Here is a 27,504-nt window from a genome sequence, read left to right on the forward strand (position 1 = left end):
CCTGTTAATAAAATCTAAATTTAAGATTAAAATATGACACATATCAAACTGACTTTCTACTTCAAGAACAAACTGAGCTGCTGATGGATCCAACATCCTTAATTAAATTCAGCACAGACATAAGTTTCTGACTTTCACTCAAAAGTAAAAAAGGTTAAGTCTGCATTTTTTTTCAGTACTAGGAAACAAATTTTTTCCATGAATATAGAGATAATGCTTTACCAGGGAGTGCTTAGTGAGAATACATCATCTGATCATTACTAGACTGCTAATCTAATCAGGAAGTGTTCCTCTGGGAAAATCAAGAAGGAAGGAGGAGGAAAAGATCTGAGTGAAGCTGGAGTCTCGTTAACATGGCTCGCACTTTTGTTTAATTTGTGTAAAAAGCGTTTTTTCTTTTTTTTATGGTGAGTTTGAAACATGCAATTAAGCTTATCTTTGGTCTTCTCTGGTGCTTTCATCTGCCACGTACGATGTGTCAAACTGCTGAAGGAGCAAAAAATAAAGAGTACATTTGGAGCATTTTATCTGATTCAACTTTAATTTGATTAGTAGTGTGTTAAATGGCAGTGATTATTGGAGTCATTCATCATTAGATAGTTTATTATTTCTAACGGAGGTTTGGAGACAGTGACACTGACAAAAGGATAAGAGGTGGTGCAAGGTGCAAAAGACAGCTCAGCGGTTTGGAGGCAAAGTTAGAGACATGAGGTTGAGAAGGTTTGGACATGTGCAGAGGAGCAGATATATTGGATAAAGGATGCTGAATATGAAGCTGCCGGGCAGGGGAAAAGGAGGAGCACAGAGAAGATTCATGGATGCAGTGAAAGAGGACATGCAGAGTGTTGAGGGGATGGTTTAGAGGGTGCAGTGGAGGTAGATGATCTGCTGTGGTGACCCCAAAAGAGAGCAGGTGGAAGAAGAAGAACAGAGCCAGCTTTTCCTCTGTTCCACTGGAACTGTGATTGCTAATAAAGTTTATCTCTTTAAAATGTTAGCACAGCTGAAAACTGCTGTGATCATCAAAGAGGAAGTAATAAATCTGGCGAACTGAGTGTGTGAAGCAACTGTGGGTTTGACTGTAGCCTCAAAATGCCCCTAAAAGCTAAACTGTGCGCTTGTCCTTTCACAGCCTCGCAGAGTTTGGCTCTGACCGTTTAATGAAGCAGCCATTTGAGGACCTGTGCCAGTTTCTGTTTGTATTTTGCTTATCACATTTTTGTGGTGATATGTGATAGCACAGCAAACACAAATTGTATCAAATTTATTTCATTTTGTTAATTTCCATCATGGAGCTGAAATAAAGTTCACGCCATCCTGTTGGCCATTATCAAACCCACACAAGCTGATTCTTCTGACTCTGAACTAGACACATTTTTTCCTAATGTAGTGAAATATTGCCTCTGTATGCCTACACAGAGAACCAGTCTAATGAGTTATGATTATTATGCAACAGTTCTGATCATTTTCAGGCTATATTAGATCAACCCAGGTCTTATTTTCTTCACAAAAACCAGGACAATCTTTGAGTCGTAGTGGAGTTACTGACACCACTGACTGTTTCTTGTCTCCTTAGGTTTCCACAGCAGGATGAAAGCTCAGTTCTGAACATCACCTCAGTATGACATCATCAGGCCCTGCCCTATCCTCTCTCCCCCTCCGCCATCATCGTCATCTTCATTACCTTCATGTCTTCTTCTGCACTTTCTACCAATATCATCTGTGGCCCCGCCTCCTGCTATCTCTCTGCCTCTGGACTGGTGGACAGGTGGTCCAGGTGAGCGCTTCTCACCAGCACTTCCACCCCCACTCCATAAAGATACCAGGTGACATCACTCTGGGCGGGCTGTTCCCCATCCATGCCCGCGGACCCCATGGTGTAAATTGTGGGGAGCTAAAGAAGGAAAAGGGGATCCACCGCATGGAGGCCATGCTGTACGCTCTGGACCAGATTAACAGCGACCCTGAGCTGCTGCCAAATATCACACTTGGGGCCCGGATCCTGGACACCTGCTCCAGAGACACCTACGCTCTGGAACAGTCACTCACCTTTGTTCAGGCTCTTATCCAGAAAGACACATCCGACATTCGCTGCTCCAATGGCGAGCCGCCCATCATCCGAAAGCCGGAGAGGGTGGTGGGAGTGATCGGAGCATCAGCCAGCTCTGTGTCGATCATGGTGGCCAACATCCTGCGGCTTTTTGAAGTAAGAGCACACCTGTCTTTATACAGCATGAATATAGAGATTATAGCGAGTTAGCCCTAAAGATGGTTAAAATAACTGGAGGTTGTGAAGTATTGAACTAAAAACTGAGAGATTACTCAGTATTTACTCCACACAGAGCAAAATACATCAAATGTCTTGTTTTAGATTACATGGGGTTGCAAAAAGACTTCATAAACATACACTGGTGCTGGAGACTGGTGCACATATGGACTGGGATCCCTTTAAAGTAAGGTAATGAACAAGAAATAGAGTGGCTATTGGAGTATATGTATCACTGGCATCATTTGGATGTTAAAGAGCTTCTTGGTGGATATTCTTGAGCAGTTTGAATTTATAGAAAATAATTTTTGAAAAGCAACTGTGGAGGGGAAGGAGTTCAAACACAAAAGCTGGGCAAAATCCCAACATTGTTGGTCAGATTAAATCTGGTAAATCCAAAAATGGAGACCTTATTGTTTGTTAGATTACAATTACAAAACAATAAGTATAATTTCCCAGTCAGATTAGACTCTGCACAGTTAACAAAGGGATACTGCCATTGCATAATGAAACAAGAACACAGCAGTGTGAGTTAAATCAGGTGTAGAATGAAGTTCAGTTTATTTTATATTAGATCATCATTTACAACAAAAAATTGTTTAGAAAGTTGAGAATTTGTTAGTTTATTTTTTATTTTACTTCATGGTTTATTTATTTCATTTTTGAACGACATAAATTCTTCATGTAAGTGAAATTAAAATGTGTGTTCATTTGTATGGTGGTCTGAAAAACACGTGCAGAATTAGATTTGTTTTTTTCAAGTTCATTCTTTATTTATTATTTATACAGCACTGATCCATTCAAAGCAGTTTCTATTTCAAGATAAAAACCCTTGGACTCACTCTATAGAGAGAAGGCCAACTGTTCTCCTATTAGCAACATGAGGGAGAATAAAACACCCTTTTAACAGGAAGCCGCCTCGAGCACACTTAGAAAAGATCATAGGGAGACAACAAACAAAATAATAATAACACACATTGTTGATTTAGCCCAGGAGCCGATGATACCAGTACGAGGAGGTGTAAGAATAGCAGTGACAAAGCACAAACTACAGGAGACCAAAAACGCAAAGTTAATGATATTCAATAGTTATTAATAACACATAAATGCAGGGAGAGCAAAAGACAGCAGAGTTGGTTGAGGTGGTGAGTGCATTATAAGAAGCCCCCCAGCAGTCTGGGCAATATTGAAGCATAACCTTATGGATGGATCTCAGTAACCTCATTCAGCGCTGACGATAAGACCGTGACCCAGACTTTGACCTGTAAAGTTTAAAAAGTACCGGCTCTATCACAGAAGCCTGTTTGCATCATTCTTCATTAACATAAAATGCAGGACTGAGATCCAGCAGGACAAATATGGAGACGAGTCCATGTGTGAGTCTTTGAGGAGATAGTTAGAGGCTGTCAGCGTTAGAGGCTGGATATCAGCAAAAAGGCTCAAAGTTAAAGGTTTATATATGCAGCCCAGCCGTCCCCAAACTTTTTTGTGCCACGGACGGTTTAATGTCAGACAATATTTCCACCACCGGCCTTTAGGTGTTGTGGATAAATGCAACAAAATAAAATGATACGACCAAAACATAAACTGTGGTATTTTTTTTAAATATAATAATAAATTCTGTTTGTAATTGTGTAACTTTATTAGCAACGTCCTCCTGAAATGCACCGACAACATTGAGAGTAACACCCTCCTCTCTGCCCCTTAGTGCTCTCTGGTCACTATGGTAATGTGTAAATATTTATTTCAAAATAAGACACAAAACTACAACAGGGAAGACCCAGGGAAACTGAGTTAACAACAAAACCCCTCAAAACCATAAATTTCACACCCGAGCCGGGTTTGGATGGAATATTGAGGTTGGTTTAGAAGCAAGCATCTGTGCTTGGTGATGTATCTGGGCCATCTGCAGGAAGCAGCTGAAGATCAAAAAACGAACCACAGCCTTTATTTATATAGAACTTCATAAAGTATTTAATATGAGAACTAAAGGATTACAAGGCTCAACAGAGCTGTGACCCTTTTGTGTTAAAAAGAAGCCTGAAGTTGTTCTTGGTTTCTTAATGATGAATATGAGTATACCCGCCACCACAACTTCTATAGATTAGCATTTTTGAATTGTACAATTTCTCTGAGTTGTTTCTTTTGGTTTCAAAGGGGCTGCATCAACTTAATCGACTTATGTAGGAGTACACTTCAGATCGCCGCTCTCTGTCATATATCAAGAGTGACTGTATTATAATAATTAAATGTGGTGTCTGGCTTTCATTTTCAGTATCTATAGTTCAGGTTTCCCATTTTGGGTGCAAAACTAAGAGCAGTCAAGTGTAGGTTGATTGTGCATGTGTGTTGTAATGGTGCTTTTTGCAGATGCCACAGACAAATTTCACCCACAGACCCATGCATATACAATATGTACGTATCTTCTAGGTGTGGATGGTGAAGCCACCACTATCTTAAAACTGCCCTCCTTATAAGAGCTTTGTGGTCAGCAGGCAGTGGCTCTTGTTAGAAAAACATGAAAGGGCATTGGGTTCAAAGGTATGCTTTCAGATGATTGTGCAGTATTGTTTGGTTTCTCAGTCAGATCCGCCCCTCTTTCATAACAACCCAGACAGCAACGGCATTGATTTTACAACCTTGTAGGTGATGTCACGACGATCACGCCCATGTTTTCTATACAATCCATAACTTCTTATGGATTGTGTATATATATATAAGGATGGCTAATCTGGTTTAACATACACTCTTAGAGACAGACAGGTACAGTAGGGCAGACAGTGAATGGATGAAGCCGTCTGGTTGGTGGATTAATGTTTTAAACAGACACTTTGTGTCTGGATGACTGACTGACTCTAATGAAAGCTTTTAATGACTCTGTTACGGGTGCTCTCTGTGTGCGTTTTTGTGAAGATGTGTGTCCTCAAATTAGGTCAGATTTTTAAAGGGTTTTTGAGCGTTCAGAGCCGGGTTTGAAGGTTCAGTCTAGAACCGGGTTTACACTCCTGACTGAGTGTCCGTGAACCACACACATGTGTCTCGGGTATATTTTCAGCAGCTGAATTTTAAAGCAAACCCCAGCAGAATACACGTAATCACACATTACAAACTTCAGCTTCTGGCACATATGGAGCCCCATCTGTATTAAATCATGACTGTTATGTTTTGACCGATGAATGGAAAGTGCACTGAAAGCCATTTTCTCCATTTACGTACTTTAAGCTCATGATTTGGGATGGGTGTCGTGCTCAGAGACACTGCTGCATGTATACTAGAACAGCCAAGTGTCAAACCACCAACCTTACAATTATAACCCAATTGATCCCATGAGCCATAGCTACCAAATTTAGCAAACTGGTCAATTAGCTGCAAGCAGCGTTATCTGCGTTAACGCCTTCTTTTATAGAGAACCGAAAGCTGAGAGGACCCGATCACCTGAGCACAGACCTGCACCCCTGCTAGGTGATGTCACAGAGAGTTGGTGGGGGGTTGATGGTGCCATGGAGTGTTCCTAGGTGCTCACTGTTGACATAAATTAAGTGCAGAGATAAAAGTGAAGGCTGTAAAGTGAGACTCAGTTCATGTCTGTTTCGCTCCACTGAGGATTCTCCCTGATGATGATGATGGCTGTCATAACGAGGTCTGCTCTCATTAATGTGAAGACCTTCATTATTTTGCTCACAGACACACACACATACACACAGGCGCAGTGTTGTGCGTTAATGTGATTGTTATTCTGTTTATTGAGGCTCTGACACACATTCTGCTCAGCTGTTACACAACATTAATCCTCTATGTGCGTGCGTGTGTGCGTATTGTGTTCCTGGCCTGTTAAACTCCAGCAGTGTCTCCAGTCTGACCAGTGTGTTTAATTTAACCTGAGCGCTGACTGTCAGGATAAAGGACGCGTCTTTGATCAGATTCTGTTTAAACCTGTCACCTGTTGGATGATTGTCTCTCAGATCCCTCAGGTGAGCTATGCATCCACAGCTCCGGAGCTCAGTGATAACAACCGGTACGACTACTTCTCCAGGGTGGTTCCTCCGGACTCATACCAGGCTCAGGCCATGCTGGACATCGTCAAAGCCATGGGCTGGAACTACGTGTCCACCCTGGCCTCGGAGGGTAACTATGGAGAGAGCGGAGTCGACGCCTTCATGCAGATCTCCAGAGAGGCTGGTACACAGAGCTTTCTTTCAACTTACGTGTTTTTCCTGATCTGTCCATCTCTTGGTAACATCTTTCTTTTTATGTCAGGTGGGGTGTGTATCGCTCAGTCGGTGAAGATTCCTCGCGAGCCAACAGCTGGAGAGTTTGACAAGATCATCAAACGTCTGATGGAGACGAGTAATGCCAGAGGCGTGATCATTTTTGCCAATGAGGATGACATCAAGTAAACACACAAACACACAAACATCACTTTGTAGAAATCCCCTTTTTATTTATGTAGCAACAGTTCACAACAAGGTCCGTTTCATAACTGTCTCACTGTATGGTAAAGACCATGAAGTATTAAAGAGAGAACTACAATTACACAATCCCCAGTGAGAAAGCATTTGGCAACAGTGGGAAGGAAGAACTCCTTTGTAACAAGAAGAGATCTCCAACACACCAGGGGCAGCCATTTCTGGTGACATTATAGGAAGGTTCAACAATCCTATGGGAGCTTAAATAAGGGATGCTTCAGGATCAGCTGATTCAGCACTTACTTTAACCTTTAATAAAACCCAAACTGAGAGCTGGCTCCACTGATAGCTGAAGGCGCTGCCTCCCATTTTCCTTATTGAAACTCTAAAGAACCATAAGTAAGCCTGCAGTCTAAAAGCGAAGCGTTCTTTTGGTATAATATGACACTTTGAAGTCTTTGAGACACAATGGAGCCTGATCATGAAACTTTGTATGTGAGGAAAACGATTTAACAGGGAGCCAATGAGCAGAAGCCAATATGGGACACATATGTTCTCCATTTCTAGTCCCTTTCAGTAATCACTGCAGCTTTTTGTGTCCACTGAAGGCTTTTCATGGAGCTTTTAGAGCAACCGGATAATAAAGACTTACAATAGTCCAGCTTAGAAACAAATGCATGAACTAGTTTTTCATCAGCACTTTGAGACCAGATGTTGCTGATTTTGGCAATATTGCACAGATGAAAGTGGGCGGTCCTAGAAGTCTGTTTAACAAAAAACCCAACCTGACCACAACTAAGTCCATTAATCCTTTTACGTTTAGTCCAGATCAGGAGTTTTGACCAGCAGTGCAGGTGATTAGACACTATGAAAAACCAGTGACCTCCAAAAACCACCAGCAGATATTTTACAACATTGTCATAATATGAAGAACTTATTGGAACTTTTCTCAGGTTTAACTGATTTTATTTTACTTCTCAACCGTTTAAGGTTGATGGAATTCGAAGTGTTCTGAAAATCTTGTTAATGCGATAACTCAAGAAGGAAGTCAGAATTTTCAAATTAATACCATAGTTGCATCTATTAAAAACTCAGATGAGTTTCAATCTCTTTGACCTTGACCTCAAGGTCAGAGGTCAAGTTTTCTGGGGAATGAGGCGACTTTGAAATCGATACCATATGTGTGTCTGCTCAGAGGCTGAGGAGTAGCAATGGCAGCGGACTCATCCTCATGTGTTGTCACATCACTTACTGTCTGATTCTTTCTGTCTCTTTCTGGTAGGCGTGTCCTTGAGGCAGCAAAACGTGCTAACCTGACGGGCCACTTCCTGTTTGTGGGGTCAGACAGCTGGGGTGCAAAAAGCTCACCGGTCACTGAGCTGGAGGATGTTGCCGAGGGTGCAGTCACCATCCTGCCAAAGCGGGCTTCGATTGACGGTAAAACCAAGAAAACAAAAACGCAACAGGCTGGAATCCCAAAAAGTTGATTCATCTGGATGTTTTCAGACTCGATGCTGTTTGTGTTTTATGCGTGTTATACTTTTGTTGTGCAGGGTTTGATCAGTACTTCACGACTCGCTCCCTGGAGAACAACCGCAGGAACATCTGGTTTGCTGAGTTCTGGGAAGACGATTTCAGATGTAAACTGACTCGGCCTGGAATCAAACTGGACCCCGATAAGAAGAAATGTACAGGTGTGGCTACACCTGAAGGGCGTCTGGGACCAGCTGTGAGTCAACTTATCGAGTAGTTTCCCATTATATGACACAGTGTGTGTTCCTGCAGGTGACGAGAGGATCGGACGGGACTCGCTCTACGAGCAGGAAGGAAAGGTTCAGTTTGTGATCGATGCGGTCTACGCCATGGCTCACGCTCTGCACAACATGCACCAGGATATGTGTCCCGGCAGCTCCGGAGTCTGCAACAACATGGACCCTGTGGAGGGACAAGTGCTGCTGAACTACATTAGAACCGTCAACTTCAATGGTAAGAAAACACGCAGACAAAACATTACACTGTTTTACGGTAACAGTGCTTTACCTGAAGTAAGGATACGAATGTGTCCTCATACTCAGACCTGGTCTTGAACCTTGGCTCGTGAGGCATTGTGGTTGCTAGAGGAATGGGCAGAGAGCTTGGTTTGGTTGCTATTGTAAAACTGGTTCCATGGACATCATCTCTCTGGGGAAAAAACGTGATGCCAACTGGGTGTAATTCGTCTCCGCACTCTGGAAACAAACCCTTGGAGAGCAGCTGGACTGCCTTTCCGGAGGTATCAAGGTTGGGATTCACACTACGTGGCAGTAGTAAGAAAAACAAGTGGCCCGAGGGGCGGATGCTGTCATATGTGGGTGGTAAACATTAAATTGGCATTTTTGAAGCACCAAAACACCTGAGGACCAGGATGTGGTCAGGTGTACATCTTCCACACTGAGGTTAAGAGGGGAGCAGAGCTTCAGGGCAGAATCAGTCCTGGCTGTTTTGAGTGAGAAGATGATTTGCATGCACTGACCAGGGATAACTGACAAGCAGTGGAAAGAATCCTTTGAGGAACTCCTGAAAGTGACGGATCTGTCCTTAATAGAGAAGGCTAATCTGTAAGACTTAGAGAAAAGCTCACACATATCCATGTACGAGTGTGCTGATGTGAGTCTGCAGGTGTGAACAAGATTCTTCTGAAGATGCTGAAGGCTCGGGACCTGACTGTGAAGCATCACGGCAGAGAGGAGCGCAGGGAGGAGGCTCATGAATCATTTATGTTAACTAAGAGCTTAATGTTAACACAAATGGACGATACAATGAATGTGGCAGTCAAAGGTGTGCCATGTGGTGAAACGACGTTGGATTTCATAAATCAAACATATGCAGGGGGAGAAGAGCTACACTCAGACTGAGGAACAGTGAGAGTTTATAGCAGGGAATGGGATTGTGTAGTTTGCTCTCAGTGCAACACGAGTGGAAGAAGAAGCTGCACAGCTCACATTTAGCAAGCAGCAACCTCGAGGGCTGAGGGTTGTTTTTTTTTAAAGCAACCATTTTTATGCAATCTATCATGTTTAAACAGACACAACAAAAACTGAAGCTCCTGCCAAGTAACCTTCAGTGATGCCACCAAATCCCAGGAACACACCCAATTTGACCACAGAAGGACAAAAGAGTAGAAAAAAATAAAGCACAACATGAACATGAGACAGATGAATAATCTTCTGACTAAAATATTTACCGTATGACTGCAGTGTAGCCTTTTTCTCTCTTTTAATTCATATACAAATATGTTTCAGTCAATTCAATGAACTTTTTTCTGTTTTTGCCATCAAACATTTAGACGTTGATTAACCGTCAGCTGCTGGTCTTTTCATGACGTCCAATCATAGTTGGACTTTACCATGATGTCGGCTTGAGTTACATCTTTGTTTCATTAGTTTCTAATAAGAATGATTCCTTATTCCGGAGTTACTTTCTACAATCTCTGCATCGAATAAAATGTCAAATAAAATGATATAAACACATTTTTAAGCAAGTTGTTTGATAGAAAGAATAACAAGAAACCTCCATTTTTCCTACTGGAATAATTGACTTGACATTAATCAAGCAGCATTCCTGAGTCTGTAAGTTCAGCGTGCCACAAATGAAACAGACGTGAAATTTAAATAACTCGTGTTGCAGCCTGTGCACGTCTGTCCACAGTCATGCTGCTGTTAGTTGTCTTTTAAAAAGAAAAACAGATAAATGTGTTTCATTCTGATCTCTGTTTCTACCTTTGTAAAGACGATTTGATCTTCGATCTCTAAAGATCTCTAATCTTTGTGGATCAATATCAACATTCACACGTCTACAGTTCAGTTTTTGCCGTTGTATCACAACCAGTTTTGACCAGAGAGAAGCTACAAAAAACTCTTTCTGTTATCAGAATCAGAATACTTTATTAATCCATAAGGAAATGATGTGGTTACAGGTGCTCGAAGACAATAAGAACAGCAACAGACTGAATTAAATTAAATAATACAGCATATTACAAAGTTACTGAATATAAGAAACAGCTCTGATACTTACAAATAGCTCAATTAGAGATATCCAGAATATTACAGAGATTAAATATACATGATTGACATTTTAATCTATTTAAATGCTGCATAAATGCGTTAACTGCAACTTTAGTTCAATTTTCAAGAGGAGTTTCACATTTTTAACCGTTAGCATTTCATAGACATCAGGGACACCAGCCGGGTGGTCTGCAGGATTTCACTGTCCCAGTGAAGGAGTCTCCATCCATCCATCCATCCATCCATCCAACATCCATTCTCTTCCATGTATCCTTATCGGAGTTGTAGAGGGGCTGGAGTCTATCCCAGCTACCACAGGGTCAGGGTACACCCTGGACAGGTCACCAATATGATGCAAGGCTAACACAAAGAGACAGACAACCATTGGCACTCACTTTCACACCTGTAAGCAACTTAGAATGAATCAACCAATCAATCTAACCCCATCGATGGGTTTTTATTTTTTGTTTTTTTAGCATCTCTCTACATCTACAGAAACTCCTCAGGACCAGGTTTTAGATTTTTTTTTTTCAAGCAACTGAACAAACTGTTCCTGTTAGACATCAAATCCATATTTTATAAAGATGTGAAGCTGCAGCAGCTGGAAGACCGAGAGGATTTCATCTGTAACCACCGGAGCTGCATGCCACAAAGCACGCCAGTCTCTCTCATTCCTTCGTCTCCCTCTACATAAACTTCATCTTCTTCAAATCATCAATATTTTATCATTTTAGTCCAACTGTTTTCTTATTTATGGTTCTTTCTGATTTTTAGGAGATTGAACTTTAAGAAAGGCTGATTTTTGGTTCTGTGAGACTAGACACAAACCTGAACAGGGACAACACAACCAAAGTTGAATCCTGCAGACAGACACCTGGTGGTCATGTGATCTCTGAGGCCCTCTCATACTAATATTGGGATTTTTCTCTATAATGAAAATATTGCATCATAAAGAGCAACAGAGTACGAGGAGCAGTGTTTTGAGTTCATGTTCTCTTCATTTAGACTGAAAGTTACTTTTAAAGGAGAGCCTGCTGATATATTAATATATTCGGTTATTACTGTAACCTCGGTGTTATGGGCAGCGGGTGCTGAAGGGGGATTGTTTGCTCTGATTTTTCAAGTTTTACTTATATAAAAAAATACAAAGTGCCTTGAAATCATAATAATTCTTATTTTTAACAGTAATAATCACAATAATGACCAGTTTAAGGTACTTTTTATTGTAAAATCGAGTCTTTATAACATTATTGTGAACTACACAATGATCGACAATCCCATTTGAGGAGCACTTGGTAACACTGGGGAGGATAATATTATTACATTGAAATCTATGTAACTATGTAATAATAGGCAAGAAACTGGGGATAATAATGTTATAATAAATTAATGCCTTTGAAGCAAAACCAGTTTTTATAGGACAGTAATATATTTGTAACAATGTCATAACCTGCTACCAATAAAATGACAATATCTTTGCATAATGTGCAAATTTTTATAAAGTGACTCGTGAAGAGTCAAAATTTCACATTTATATCTAATTCCATGTTAATAGCCTATTAAAGTAAACCTCAAGAAGAATGATGATAACCTGGAAACACATGTGATCGTTTATTTATAATTCCCTAAACAATGCAAAACTTCATTGTTCATTCTTAATGTGGAATTAGACAGAAACAGGACCACCATGCATGTTTTCAGTTAATATCACACAATGTTAAACACATTATTTATAATGTTACTTTCAAACAAAAAATACTACTGCAGACATAAGGTAGGATTTATTCAACCATTATTACATGGTAATAATATCTTGAGCCACGGGGCTCAAGAGTTGGGAGTTCGCCTTGTAATCGGAAGGTTGCCGGTTCAAGCCCCGGCTTGCACAGTCTTGGTCGTTTTCTCCTTGGGCAAGACACTTCACCCGTTGCCTACTGGTGGTGGTCAGAGGGCCCGGTGGCGCCAGTGTCCGGCAGCCTCGCCTCTGTCAGTGCGCCCCAGGGTGGCTGTGGCTACAATGTAGCTGCCATCACCAGTGTGTGAATGTGTGTGTGAATGGGTGGATGACTGGTTGTGTAAAGCGCTTTGGGGTCCTTAGGGACTAGTAAAGCGCTATAAAAATACAGGCCATGCCATTTATCCTAATATGGTATGGAATCAACCAATATTATGCTCATACTATGAGGTTATTGCCACATGTCAAGATATAGAAAATTACCATTTTATTGCTGGCAGGTTATGATGTTGTTACCAAAACATCACTATACTACTACAAACTGGTATTGCATTACAGGCATTCGTTATTACCTGTTCTTACCCAGTTACATACATTTCAATCTGATATAAAACCACTAAACAGCTAAAACCACTGTTGACGCAAGATAAATATTTGGATATTACTTTGGCAATTTCCAGTAATTAAGAGGTAAAAATTTGTTTCCATACTATTACTGCCTTGTTTCAGCTTATTACCACACTGTCACCATGTTATTACCAAGTTGTAATGGAAATGACTCTACGAGGACAACACGTTCTGGATCAGCTGGAGTTCTCTATCTTCTGATCGCTGCGTGGTTCAGGTGTTGATTTAATTTCCACAGCTGGTTTTTGTTTTTATTCAGAGTCACGGAGAGATAATAAGTTAATGCACTTTGCCTGTTTCCCCTGTGGACTCGGTCTTTCTGATGTACCGTGTGTGTGTGTGTGTTAATAATTAAAGGATGCAGCTGCTGAAAACTCTGAAGAAGCTTTCTGCTTAAAGGACTAGCGAGAGAGTTGTGAGAGTTGAGTGAATGTGCTGCAGTTACAGGCAGTAAAGGTAGTTCTGCTCTCTGTGATCTGCTGAACTATTCAGGATAAAATCAGATTTAATACAACCATGAATTTCTGATGTCTTGTCTGTATGCACAAATGCAAAAAGACCAGCAGGTTGGCTTGTGTTGGGATAGACCTCAAGAGCAGTTAAACCAAAGTTAAACCAACACAGAGCTTTGAAAGTCAGAGGTAATCCCAGCAGGAAGTCCAGCTCTGTCAAACTGATCCTTTAAATCCCTCCACCTGAAGCTTCAGTGTTCCCTTTGGGTTCATTAATATGTTGATTCATTCTGTCCTACTGTCAAACTGGATTATGTTCCTGCTATTTCTTTCAGCTCAGGTCCACGTCCATGTGAGAATTACCAACTTTTAGCTAAGTGTCCTAACTAGCTACACTCTGAGTTGTTGGGTCTTTAACTGTCTTGTCCAGCTTTCTATCAGCCAAATAATGTAGTTATTGTGCAGCTGGGTGTAGCTGCTGTTTCCCCTTAAAGTGGAGATGCCACATGTGGCCTCACGGAGATGAGCTGTTAAAGGTGACGTGGCCTGTCTGTCTCGCAGGAAGTGCTGGTACAAGCGTTTTGTTCAACGAGAACGGAGACGCTCCTGGACGCTACGACATCTTCCAGTTTCAGATGACCAATCACAGCCACCCTGGCTACCATGTCATCGGCCAGTGGACCAACAATTTGAGACTCAATGTAAGAAGAGTGAACATGAAAGTACTCCTGCTGGGTTTTAGTGTTCTGTCTTTCTTTGTGTGGCTGTATGCCTCTCTCTTTCTTCCTGGGTGTCTGTAGCTGGAGGAGATGCAGTGGTCAGGAGGGGATAGATCCGTTCCAGAGTCCATCTGCAGTTTTCCTTGTAAACCAGGAGAAAGGAAGAAGATGGTGAAGGGGGTTCCTTGCTGCTGGCACTGTGAGGTAAACGTGCAGCATGCATGCATCTTTTTATCTGAATTCTGAGAATTTATAATTAATTTGCTGTTTAGATCATCTTCGCTTTATCTCTGCACTATTATTAAAATTAGGAACATCCTGTCTTAGAGAAAGCCTGCAGTTGATGCAAGACGTTGCAGCAGAAACTAGAAATCAAAACTATTAGCTTCCTTTTATTGTCCCAACAAAATCTGACTACAGTTTAATATAACATCACTCTGCTGACATGCAAAGCCCTCAAGCACTAAGCTTCATCAGTTTTCTTCCTGTTAAAAAGATTTTTGTCCCTCACTGGCACCAAGTGTTGCACATTACAGATCACTGGATTCGAGTTTGTCTTCTAACCTGTCTTTTCTCTGATCGTTTGAATGTTGTGCTTCTAAAACCGATGACAGTCGTTCTTCAGTCTGAACAGTTTCTCTCCCCTGTCTGCAGCTGTGTGATGGGTATCAGTACCAGCTGGATGAGTTTAACTGTGAGACCTGTCCGTCAGACATGCGGCCGGTCCCCAACAGAACCGCCTGCCGTCCCACTCCCATCATCAAACTGGAGTGGAACTCTCCCTGGGCCCTAGTGCCTGCCTCTCTCGCTATGCTCGGTATCCTGGCAACCAGCGCTGTGGTTATCACCTTCATCCGCTTCAATGACACGCCCATTGTCAGGGCGTCAGGGAGGGAGCTCAGCTATGTACTGCTGACAGGTGTGTATCGGTAATTACATCATCAGCTGTGATGATGACGTCATCAGCTCTGAGGGTGCCGTCACCTGTCCGCCCCTCTCTCTCACTCGCTGCAGGTATCTTCCTGATCTACCTGATCACCTTCCTGATGATTGCGGAGCCAGGTGTGGTAGTTTGTGCATTCCGGCGCCTCCTGCTGGGCCTCGGCATGGCCATCACCTACTCTGCCATGCTGACCAAAACCAACCGCATCTACCGCATCTTTGAACAGGGCAAGAGGTCGGTGACCCCGCCCAAATTCATCAGCCCCACATCCCAGCTGGTCATCACCTTCATCCTCATCTGTGTCCAGGTGAGTCCACAGGCGCCACATGGCTTCCTGTTTCCGCCTATAGCATCTCCTCACATGATTCCCACTTTTTGTTTTCTGTGTGCGCGGCAGGTCCTCGGTGTGTTTGTGTGGTTTGGCGTCGTCCCCCCTCACACCATTATCGATTATGACGAGCTCCGCCCTCCGAACCCTGACCTGGCCCGGGGGATCCTGAAGTGTGACATGTCTGACTTGTCAATCATCTGCTGCCTCAGCTACAGCATCGTTCTCATGGTAACACACTGACCTGTAGCAGATACGTCAATGACCATCTTATAGAGCACAGATTCATCGATGTTGCTAGGCAACCTTTATCAATCCTGCTTGTTTCGCTGTTAGGTAACGTGTACGGTGTACGCCGTGAAGAGTCGTGGCGTTCCAGAGACGTTCAACGAAGCAAAACCAATTGGCTTCACTATGTACACAACCTGCATCGTCTGGCTCGCATTCGTACCCATCTTCTTTGGTACCGCACAGTCCACCGAGAAGGTAAGAACCAGGCCAAACCGAGCCAAGCTAGGTCAAGCTGCAACCAGAATCGGGTATATTTAAGAAGGCACGTACAAAAACATAGATATAATCATGTGACCTGACTTACTGGTTTGCATAGAGCTGTTTTGTGGTGGAGTGCATTACATACACACATTTACACACAGTTAATGCTGAGTAACGTGACGTTCAGATGCTGGAGTTTCACTCACCAAAACTAGACTGCAGACTTTTTAGAGTTAATCACACCGCGTTATATTATCTGTTAGATAATGGCATTAAGAATACTCCACAAGACACCAACAGCACAAATACAGTGAAGTGACCCAGTTCACTGGCACATATTAGCTGAAGTTCAGCAGAGAGTCTGAGCAGATGTGCTTCTAAAATGCATAATGTATTAATAATATGTAGATCTTTGAATTACATAAAAATAAAGCCACCATACTGCTGTTACGGTGGGGGGAAATAACCTAAGGATTACAAAGGTGTTTATGTAGCAGGTTGTAACATGTTTATTTCTGATCTAATTTCCTGTTTGTAGAAGATGATTCACTTTTGGACGCAGCCTCAGGTGGACATTCAAAGAACTGCAGTCAACTTGGTCAGAGCGGGCGGTACCAGGCTGACTGTCTTGTCAGCATATTGTTTTCGGGGTTAATCGAACTTCTCTGTCATGTTTTGGTGCTGGTGCCTCTGTGACGGACTTATCAGACAAACGCATGTCCATGCAGGAAGCCTGTGCTTTGATTGGACAAATTAGTTTTATTTTTATGCACTAATTACCAAATATCAGTCTAACACACAGGGTTCAAAATGTGAACGGTATGGCTGACATCATATTGGCTTCATCTGTTATATACATCAATAGATCCTCAGTTTTTCTTGTGACAGACCGTCAGGGAGATTGAACCCAGCAGACACATAAAAAGTCTTTTGATGCTAATATAAAAAATGCATTTCTTTACTCTCATTAACAAATAACCTGAAATGGTGAACCTCATAGGATCTCGTTACTCTTTAAGGAGGAAACCAGGAGTCACTGTTGAATTCTGGTGAGCTGTGCTTGAACTCATTTCTGAACTCGTCCTTCCTGCATGTCCGCAATAGGACCTTCATCATCACGCTGAGGAAGGTCATGTGATATAATCGCGAGCTGTGCCTAAACGCTGGGCTTATTTATTTACAGCCACGGGGAAACACAAATACGTCCTCACCTGCAGAGCGACGAGCTCCTGCTTTTGTTTCCTGTGAGGGGAAAATTAAAACTGTGAATTGACCCAGAAATGTGGTGAAAGCGGGTTTTAGTGTATGTGGTTTAGTCTGAGCTGAGGGAGGGACGAGTCTTTAATGCTGCAGATAAACCGGAGCAGAATTAGACACAAAGTGGAGGCATTTCCAGGCTGAGAGGGGAACAGCTGGATTATACAGATTATGGACAAACACAGGACGTAATTATAGAATAACTTTTTTAAACCAAAGTTACAAAGAGCTCCACCAAACAGATAAAAGAGACAATAAAAGACTAAAATAAGAGGAAGGAAAGAGCAGCGTCAGAAAGAAGCACGTCCAGCAGATTTATCTCAGAGCGGAGAGGAAACCACAGGGGAAGAAGAAAAGAGGCTTCTGGGAAGAAGAGATTTAACACGAGTGCAAACATAAAGATACAGAGCAGACCATCCTCGTGTGTTTTTGCTTCTGCTCTTTCCACTTTAATAGCTCGGATCCTGTAGCCTGAGGTCACCGCTTAGGCCAAACTTTCATGGTAACAGCACAGTTTGCAGTCCTGCTGAATGATTTGGTGACATGTTGTCTGCATGTTGTGTGAAGCTGTACAGCAGACCACAGCAGCCAGTCTGGCAGGTGTTTCATTAGACCTGCACTGAGCAGCCCTCCTTCCAGCTGAAAACCAACCAGAGCTGCCAGAAACAGCACAGAGGTGAAGCACGAGCCAGATTTCCTCCGTGTTGGAGTCGATCAGCTCACACGGGCTCCTGCCTGTCACCGTCAGCCTGAACGGAATAAGCTGCCGTCACCACGGAAACCGAGAAACGCTAAAACTACATTAAGTGCGATTGTTTGTTTGTTTGTTTGTGTAAAATCCAGGAAAGAGTGTGCGATATTGTGGAGGAGCAATCACTAAAATTAGAATTAAAATCCTTCCGCCTCCTCCTCTTTTGTTCCTCCTCTGCTCCTCCTGCCTCACTCTGATAACATTCAGTCCTCCTCGCTCCTCGTCTCTCCTCCTCCTGCCTCAGAGTCGAGGAGTGACGGATGCTGGATGGAGGAGAAAATAAAAGAAGCTGTTTTTATTGTCGTCTTTTTTTTTATCTGAGGCCGAGAGAACAAACACGCACACAGAGCTGCAGGAGGATTAACGGAGAGAGGGAGCGTGTGTGGTTTTACTCTGACTGTGGGGACATAAATCTGTTTACACACTGTGGCCACTCGCCTCTCTTCTGGAGACAAAAACAGGTTCCTGTAAATCACTGCGGTTCAGGAGTAAGACTTCGAGTGAAGGTCAGACCCCAGAAAGCGAATCCAGCTTAGTGTGATATCGTCTGAAGTGATGGAAACACAGCTGTGTGGTTGAGGGAATTAACATGTCTGCAGGAGTTCACACGCACTTAAATAAAGCAACGCGATGGAAACTTGCTGGCACTGTGTTTGTGGGTTCCTGTGCGTGCTGCAGTGTGTGTGCTGTATGTATTTTATGTCCTCACATGTCACACACAGCATTGTGCAAATGTCCTGAACTCTTCCTTTCTTTATTTTTTGCTTCCAACAAGCCAGAGTTATTTTTTTAAACTGGTCTTGAACCATCGCTCGTCAGGCTTTCTGAAGAGGTTTTTCTTTGGACATTCGCTGCTTTTTCTCTCATTTTCAGTCCAGTTTCTGTACCTCATCATTTTTTTATTCATTAAAGATCTTAATGTTGACCAATGAATCATTCAGGCATAAAAACTCTCTCTATGGAAGTGTAGTGTCTACACATAACAGACAATTTTGTTTTGTATATTTAGGCACTGCTACTAACACACAATGTACTCACATTTCTTTAGCCGAATCTAGGAAAAATGGCAGAGATAACAAAATTTGACTGGCATGAAATATTATTTATGCACCGACGAGGTGATTCACAACGAGGTTATAGCTGAAAACGTGGCATATCTCAGCACCGTGAGCAGTTCTCTTTCAAATTTGAGGAAACTAAACAAGTAGAGGACAAAAGAAGAAGTGACAGGCGTATAGAAACATCTACAGCAGATGAACCTTCAGCTGATCTGTCTACTGTTCGCTGAAGCCTCAGTAAAAAGGGAGACAGGAAGAAGAAGCTGAGGTACCAAATTATTCCTGAAGACTACTTAAAGAAATTACAGAAAGCTGCCTTGGAGATTTCAGCATGTGTTGAAGAACAAAAGTATTCATAACAAACTTTTATTTTCCAGCTTGTCAGTCTTGTACAAATTCAGTTTTTGTCTTAGTTTCTGTGTTTCCATCTATGTTTCTACTTGTTTTGATAAATTTCCTGTTTCACGTGAAGCATAAACTGGTAAACTGCACAGCAACACCCAGTACTGTTTACACCTCCGTGTTGCAGTGTGTGTTTTTGCATATTTCACAGGTGCACCAGTAAAACATTCGAATAGCAAACTGGTCGTCCAGTTGTGACCTTTAAAAAAATGTCCCTTTAAGCCTGATTTGGTCACAAATTGATTGAAATTCTTCTTTTCAGGCTGTTACAAAGGCTTACTGAACTCCGGGCGTTCACCGATATCCCACTGAGCAATTTTCTGCTGATTGGAGTTCTAAAGAAAATCTGCCTCGACCATGAAAAGTTTAAAAAATCGTGACTGTTGGTGAATCTGCTGGACGTCGGGGTTGCTAGAAGTCAAAGTAATGAATTTGTACAGAGGTCACCTTTACGTGGACAAACGTTCTTCAGCATCAGCCTCTCTTTCCACAGATGTTCATCCAGACAGCCACTCTTACCGTCTCCATGTCTCTCAGTGCGTCCGTCTCTCTCGGGATGCTCTACATGCCCAAAGTTTACGTTATCGTTTTCCATCCCGAGGAAAACGTCCAGAAGAGGAAGAGAAGCTTCAAGGTCTGAGAGCATCTTCGTCTTCCTGTCGTTGTCGTTGCTTCCAAGTTGCTGTGTTGCCTCACAGTTGCTGTGTTGCTGTGTTGCAGGCTGTTGTCCAGGCTGCCACATTGTCTCAAAAATCTACAAGTGACAAACAGAATGGAGAGACAAGGATTGAACCTGACAGAACGCAGTAATGCTGCAGTAATACTACAAACTAAAGGTACTGAAACTACAAACTGTACACACTGACGATCGGCCTTTGTTTGAGATGAGTCTTAAATGTGGGATAATTAGAGCTCCCCTTTATTGCCATTGGTAAACTTTTCCAATATTTAGCTTCTTCCTGTCAGCACAGTTTGTTCGGCTTATGAGGCATCTCACAGTGCCCTCTGGTGGTGGTTCTTTTGCTAACGCAACAGTGTGGTTAACCTTCAGCAACTGCCCCTCTAACACCAGTGTTGGATGAGTGGATGAAGCTGTCCACAGAGGCTGAGCCTTTTTTCTTTACCAGGCTGTTAGGTCTCCTAACATGTGAGTTTATGATAATTCACTCATTTTTAGAGGCAGCTTCAAGTGGCCATTAAAGGAATTGCAGTTTTTTGCACTTCCGCCTTTGTCTGGTACTAGTAAGAGACGGGCAGGATGTGAGGAAACACAACCCTGAAGCTGAGATGACTCCAACACTCATGTGAATTTATTCTGCTGGTTTGCTGATAGTCCAAGACTCCTGCATGGATGGCAGGTGGAGGTTACATGTGTCTAATGAACAGAAGGCAGATGACTCCTGGCTCGTGGAAGCCACTGCAGATATTTTTGGAGCTTCTGATGAATATTTCAGCCGCTGGTTAAAGATTTATCTTGATGTTAACAGCTGAGGTTCTTTGTCCTCAGAAGCAAGGCACTAGCACTAACGGGTGGCGGTTCTATTCCCTGTGGAACAGGGCTTAGCGTAGCATCTTATTCCTCTTCTGTATTCTCTGCTGGCTGATGCGACTGCTACCTTTCTCCTCGGGGAAAAGCACCAGACTGTTAGCCACAGGGTGAACTTAAGAGAGCAGAGGAACACCATCTTTGCACGTCCAGTGGTTTCCAGTGTTGTGTTTGATCAGCTTTCAACTGTTACACAACTCTGATTATTGCTGATAAAGAGGTTCTGCTGCTTCTAATTTGGGGTTTCATGTTTTCAAATTTGAAACCCTAATCGATGGATACTCCACAGCTGAGCTCTCATTCACTTCAATACAAACTGCACGTTGTCCATGTACTCAGCTCCTAAAGTACATTTCTGAAGGCAGACCATAATGCAGACACAAAGCATTAATAGAAAGGGATGCCAACACAGAAGATGGGTGGGTGAAGTGGAGCAGGAAGGATAAAAAGTGATTTAAAAAATGCATTTTTCTGCACTTACAAGAAGTCATAATTACTGCATCTTCTAGGTTTTTTTTTTTTTTTATTTGCTTCAAACTTTGATATATAAGTTCAAGACATTAAGATTGAAGTTCTAGTCGGTTAAAACTGTTTTTATTATCCAAAATCTGCAGAAAAAAATTAAGACTCATCAGACCAGGCAACGGTTTTGAGCCTTCTATTGTTCAATCAGTGGTCCCCAACCCGTCCGTGAGTCGCTTGGTACCGGGCCACGTGAAGCTCGGGGGGCAAATTTATGGTTTTCAGGGTTTTTATAGTTAACTCGGTTTCCCTGGGTCTTTTCCTGTGTTGTAAAATGGTAAATGGCCTGTATTTGTATAGCGCTTTAATAGTCCCTAAGGACCCCAAAGCGCTTTACACATCCAGTCACTCACCCATTCACACACTGGTGATGGCAGCTACATTGTAGCCACAGCCACCCTGAGGCGCACTGACAGATTTGTAGTTGTGTCTTATTTTGAAAGAAATATTTACACATTACCATAGCAACCAGAGAGCACTAAGGGGCAGAGAGCAGGATGTTACTCTCAATGTTGTTGGTGCATTTCAGGTGGACACCATTAATAAAGTTACACAATTACACCGTGAATTCGTGTTTATTATTATATTTACAAAATACCACAGCTACGTTTTCTTTAAATCATATTAATAGTTTCATTGTCATTTAGAAAATGCTTCACATTTGGAAATCCACAGATAAAAGCAAGTATCAGCACACTGCGTATAATAAACACCAGTGTGTGTGTGTGTGTGTGTGTGTGTGTGTGTGTGTGTGTGTGTGTGTGTGTGTGTGTGTGTGTGTGTGAGTGAGAAACATCACCAAGATTAAAGAGTGCAACTAAACCAAACTAAAACTACCTGATTATTTATGACGAGGTTGAACTTTAAGATGTGTTTTCAGCCAAAACATCTACAGGAGGCTGTTGCACCACCTCAGTGCAGCCTGGTGGTTTTGTGTGGGTAGCTCCCGAAATGCACAAAACATTCGTCCTTTGGTCTCGTGTGGACCTTTCAGCACCAGTTACATCCTGTAAATCTGGAGTTTTACAGTAAATGCACTGGAAAGACTACATCAAACCAGCTTCTGGTTCTTGCAGTCTGGTCAGTTTGTAATAGATGTGAGACTGCAGAGAAAAGTGAACAATGGAAAACTAAAGATTACTGATGATTTTAGCTCCGCCAGCTAAAGGCATGCAGGTATCACTGGGTCCAAGTTCATGTCCTTGGAGGTTCATATATGGACCATGTGCTAGTCAGTGGTACCCTGACCGCTGTTAGGTACCAGGTTAAAATCCTCACATTACTGTCAGTCATATCCTGATGCACTGGGTCCTCAGTTCATCCTGGTCCAGGACAATGTCAAGGCCAGTGTGTGTAGACAGTTCCTGGATGATTAAGCTTCTGACAGGACAGACCTGCATCCAACTGAGAACCTCTGGGATGTTATGCATCCAAATAACACCACAAACTGTACACTGTACACTCACTAATTATCTATTGTTGACTTCTACAGAAAAATGAAGAGGTTGCATATTCAGATATGTTTAGTTGCCATCAGATTAATGAAACGAGCGCATGTCAGACATAAAACTTCTTTCACCTCATTGTCTGATCGACTCCTGCTTCTTTCTGTTCAGACGTGTGCATGAGATTCAGGCATCATACCATTAGAGGTTTGTGTGCCCACCTGCAGCAGACTTTCAGATCCACACTGCAGAAGACAACCCATCACTTTCAGCGTGGCTCGTTGCTCCGACAAATAAATACCAACGTCTGCTGACTGCTCAGAGTGCAGCACAGCAGCTGGCTGTCAGCCTCACCTGCCTTTAGTTCAAATCAATTTTATTTTCAGTCCCAAATCCAAAGTTATGTAACGCAGAGCCACTTTTTCATAGGAAGGTCAAGACCTTCGGTATTAGAGTGAAAAAGCCAGCCATTCTCCACTGAGCATCAGATTAGTGCCCCTGCTTTACATGAGCATTCAGGACGTGTTGTTTTTGGTGTTGGTGACGGAGGGTGGGCCGTCACATAGGCAGGCACTTTCACACAGTTAAAAATTAAATCAAAAAGGAAATGTGAATAATAATCAGGACTAATGGAAACGTGTCAGGTAACACGACTCAAGCACTCACTTGTTTTTTGCTTTTTTCCCCTTAGGTAGCTGTGGACCAATCCCCATGCAGAGCCTGATGACATCATCATGAAGATCACATGGTCACACACACACACACACACACACACACTCAGAACAACAGTACACTCAAGTGCATAATATTATGTCAAAATGTCAGATAAAGCAACACCGGGAGCCTCATTCATAACCATTACATACACACAAAACTAGTACGGCACAGGTAATATTTGTGATCTAAACTCTCATTTTGGAAACGAGGGAAAATGAAACAGAAATACGACACATTTTATTTCTCACTTTCATCATTCCAACTTATTCCTAAACACTGAAATCAGTCATTTTATCATCATTTTCTCCTGCATTAAACCTTTCAACTAAATCAACCAGCTTAAACTTCAAATCAAATTCTGTTTACCACGGTCACCATCACACTCACCAGCCCTGGAGTGCAGATGAGAGGCCCAGGCTGTGTGCTGTGACTCGGAAAAGGTAAACCTGAGGATTTCCTGCCAGGACTGTTTCTTTTTTTTTATTATTCCTTTTACACTAATTATATTTGGTGATATAGCTCTGTTCTGGGACACGTCCGCTCTTAAAAGCAAATATGTGTAAAGCCTAAAGGCAGAGAACTAAACAGAGCAGCCACCGGTGACAGTGATTGTTTAAGTCAGAAGTAGCATGAAATAGAGGTGTTGGGGTGGTGGTGGGTATCAAAGTGGCTTGCAGAGATTTTTCAAAAAAGGTGTGCCGAATGGCACGCACTGGAGTGAGCTGATATACTGGAGCTGCTGGCTGAGCTTGACTGAGTGGCAAACCAGAGCTAATGTTATGTCTACTTAGTGGAGTAGCTCAAATGAAATGCATTATGATGCCGGGATGTAGCAGCTGGATTCTGGAAAATCAGACTCAGTTTTTCCCCAATATTAACCTGTTAACCTGTCAGAAATTTTCTTCACCTCACACAAAAAACACGATCACCGACTAACCAAGAAAACCAAGTCCCAGTTTTAGTGGATCACAAAACATTTAATAGTTGTGAGATTTTTTTTATTTCAAAAAGGAATTTTCATATTTTCTAGGAAATATTTAAAGACTTTTTTTGTTTAAACTTTGAAGAAATCCAATATCTCAAATTATCAGGACATTTCATTCTGTCCTGATAAGTAAATCATTAAATAACTTACTATTAAGACGGCATAATTACTGTGTATCTCTCAGTCTAGTTGGTTGCTGAAAAACCTGGCTGTTCAGAGTGATGTATAGACGCATATTAATGGAAGGTCGGCTGTAAGGTAAAGGTATGCCTGGAGAAAAGGCAACAGGGATGACCACAGCCTCGAAAAGATTTACGAGAAAAGTCAGTTCGAGAATATAAGAGCTTCACAAGGATTGGGCTAAGGCTGGTGTCAGCGTGTCAAGAATCACCACTGATGCATCGAGTCACTCCTGAACCAACGACAGCACCGTAAGCATCTTACCTGGTCAAAGGAGAAAAAGAGCTGGACTGTTAAGCAGTGGTCTGGTTTTAGAAGAAAGCACATTTTGTGAAAGTCCAATCCTAGGATGCTAGAGAAAGTCCCAGAGTCTGGGAGAAGAGGTGAATCCAAGGTGTTTGAAGTCCAGAGTGAAGTTTGGAGTGTCGTATCATCTACTGTTGGTGGTCACCCACTGTCAGGTGCCATTCGGTTCATCTGGACGCAGCATTTTCAACAGGAAGAACATTTCTTAACATTTCTTAAGTCATCCAAGTGAGTTCTTCAGTCTTCAGCTGACTGCAGGTTTCCCCAGCGCTATCAACAGACTCTTATGAAGACTCTAGAGCGGCTCTTCCTCAACCTCCTCCGACCACAGGTACAACATGCCCAGGACCCACTACAGTTTGCATACAAGGCGGGTGTCGGAGTGGAGGATGCCATCCTGTACCTCCTACACAGAGCCCACTCGCACCTGGATGGGGGAAAAGGCACGGTCAGGATACTGTTTCTTGACTTTTCCAGTGCCTTTAATACCATCCGGCCCTGTATGCTTCAGGAAAAACTGAACAGGATGGAGGTGGACCCCTGCCTGGTGGCTTGGATCTCCAACTACCTCACCGACAGACCACAGTACGTCAGGCTGAATTACATCACGTCTGACACAGTGGTCAGCAGCACAGGAGCACCACAGGGAACTGTGCTGTCCCCTCTTCTCTTCACCCTGTACACCTCTGACTTCTGCTACAACTCTGAATTATGCCACATTCAGAAGTTTGCAGATGACACGGCCATCATGGGGTGTATCTGGGATGATCAGGAAGAGGAGTACAGAAGTCTGGTGAGGAACTTTGTCGCATGGAGTCACACAAACCACCTGCAACTCAACACCTCAAAGACTAAGGAACTGGTTGTGGACTTCGGGAGGTCCAGAGAAGGTCCACTGCCGGTTCAGATAGAGGGGGAGGAGGTGGAGGTGGTCAACAAGTACAAGTACCTCGGGCTGTGGGTGGACAATAAACTGGACTGGTCATGCAACACAGAGCACCTGTATAAAAAAGCCCAAAGCCGACTGTACTTCCTCAGGAGGCTGAGGTCTTTTAACATCTGCAGGAAGCTCCTGAGGATGTTTTACCAGTCGGTGGTTGCTGGAGTACTTTTCTATGCTGTGGTGTGCTGGGGGAGCAGCACAGCAAAGAGGGACTCATCCAGGCTGGAGAAACTGATCAGGAAGGCTAGCTCTGTGGTCGGCATGAAGCTGGACACTCTGGTGACAGTGGCAGAGAAAAGGACATTAAAGAAACTGATGGACATTATGGACAATGCTGGGCATCCTCTGCACACGGCCATTAACAATCAGAAGAGTCTGTTCAGTGACAGGTTGCTTCTCCCCAAGACAAGAACTAACAGACTTAAAAACTCCTTTGTCCCACACGCCATCAGACTGTTTAACTCCTCTCTGGAGGGGAGAGGGAGGAGAAACAGGAGGACAAAGGAGGGGGGAACAACTAAGCTGTAGTGCCTCTTCACCTCACTGTGCAATACCTTGTGGGTGGCTGTAGCTCAGGTGGCAGAGCAGGTCAGCCACTAATCAGAAGGTCGGTGGTTCGATCCCAGGCTGCATCCTGGCTGCATGCCAAATATCCTTGGGCAAGATACTAACCCCATGTTTGCCTACTGGTGGTGGTCAGAGGGCCCGGTGGCGCCTGTGTCCGGCAGCCTCGCCTCTGTCAGTGCGCCCCAGGGCAGCTGTGGCTACAATGTAGCTTGCCATCGCCAGTGTGTGAATGGGTGGATGACTGAATGTAGTGTAAAGCGCTTTGGGGTCCTACGGACTAGAAAAGCGCTATACAAATGCAGGCCATTTACCATTTGTGCAATACTTTTTGTAAATAGTCAACAGTGCAATAGACTCAATACTTGAAATGTGCAATTCACTTGTATTTTTATTTTTTATTCCTATTTATTCTATTTATCCCCTTCGTATATTTTATTTATATTTCCCAGAGGAACCCACCCGAGGGATTAATAAAGTTCTATCTTATCTTATCTTAACAGTACAGATTCAGTTGGGTGGCTGAAGCTCAGGAAGCAGAGCAGGTCACCTGCTCCAGTCTGCATCCTAAATATCCTTGGACAAGATAACAGCACATATTAACAATCATGAAACTGAGCTTGTAGATTGTTAAGCAACGGTACTAGTTTTGGTTGTAAGATGGTGAGATATGTACTCTGAGGCCCCCTCTCTGGTGCAGAGATGGTCTTCCCTTTTTCATGTAAACCGCCTCCTCGACTTCCTGCTCAAACTTGTGTTCCTTCCTGTCCAGGATGCACACATGCTCCTCTCTGAAAGAGTGGTTGCTTGCCTTCAG

At 42.8% G+C, this 27,504-nt stretch overlaps 1 protein-coding gene across 1 annotated transcript; it reads left to right on the plus strand.

Moving 5' to 3' along the window:
- Positions 1–1,621: 1,621 nt before the first annotated feature.
- grm6a (glutamate receptor, metabotropic 6a) lies at positions 1,622–24,093 on the plus strand. Its single transcript, XM_085443371.1, has 15 exons — positions 1,622–2,206; positions 6,229–6,445; positions 6,524–6,659; positions 7,955–8,109; positions 8,226–8,366; positions 8,458–8,658; positions 14,091–14,230; positions 14,330–14,452; positions 14,903–15,167; positions 15,263–15,498; positions 15,589–15,750; positions 15,856–16,005; positions 19,973–20,113; positions 20,200–20,315; positions 23,684–24,093. The coding sequence occupies exons 1-14, from the start codon at positions 1,622–1,624 to the stop codon at positions 20,287–20,289; spliced, it is 2,742 nt and encodes a 913-aa protein (XP_085299497.1). The 3' UTR covers positions 20,290–20,315; positions 23,684–24,093.
- The last annotated feature ends 3,411 nt before the right edge of the window (positions 24,094–27,504 follow it).

Source organism: Copadichromis virginalis, linkage group LG20 (assembly GCF_057382275.1).
Source record: "Copadichromis virginalis isolate Kocher_CV1m ecotype Utaka linkage group LG20, C_Virginalis_male_GT1.1, whole genome shotgun sequence".
NCBI classification, from domain to species: domain Eukaryota; kingdom Metazoa; phylum Chordata; class Actinopteri; order Cichliformes; family Cichlidae; genus Copadichromis; species Copadichromis virginalis.

Bases quoted from the DNA above. Each gene is read 5' to 3' on its own strand.
- grm6a (XM_085443371.1), top strand. From the start codon at position 1,622: ATGACATCATCAGGCCCTGCCCTATCCTCTCTCCCCCTCCGCCATCAT. The intron at 15,499-15,588 runs GTGAGTCCACAG...TGTGCGCGGCAG, and splicing joins TCATCCTCATCTGTGTCCAG to GTCCTCGGTGTGTTTGTGTG. The intron at 20,114-20,199 runs GTCTGAGAGCAT...GCTGTGTTGCAG, and splicing joins AGAGGAAGAGAAGCTTCAAG to GCTGTTGTCCAGGCTGCCAC.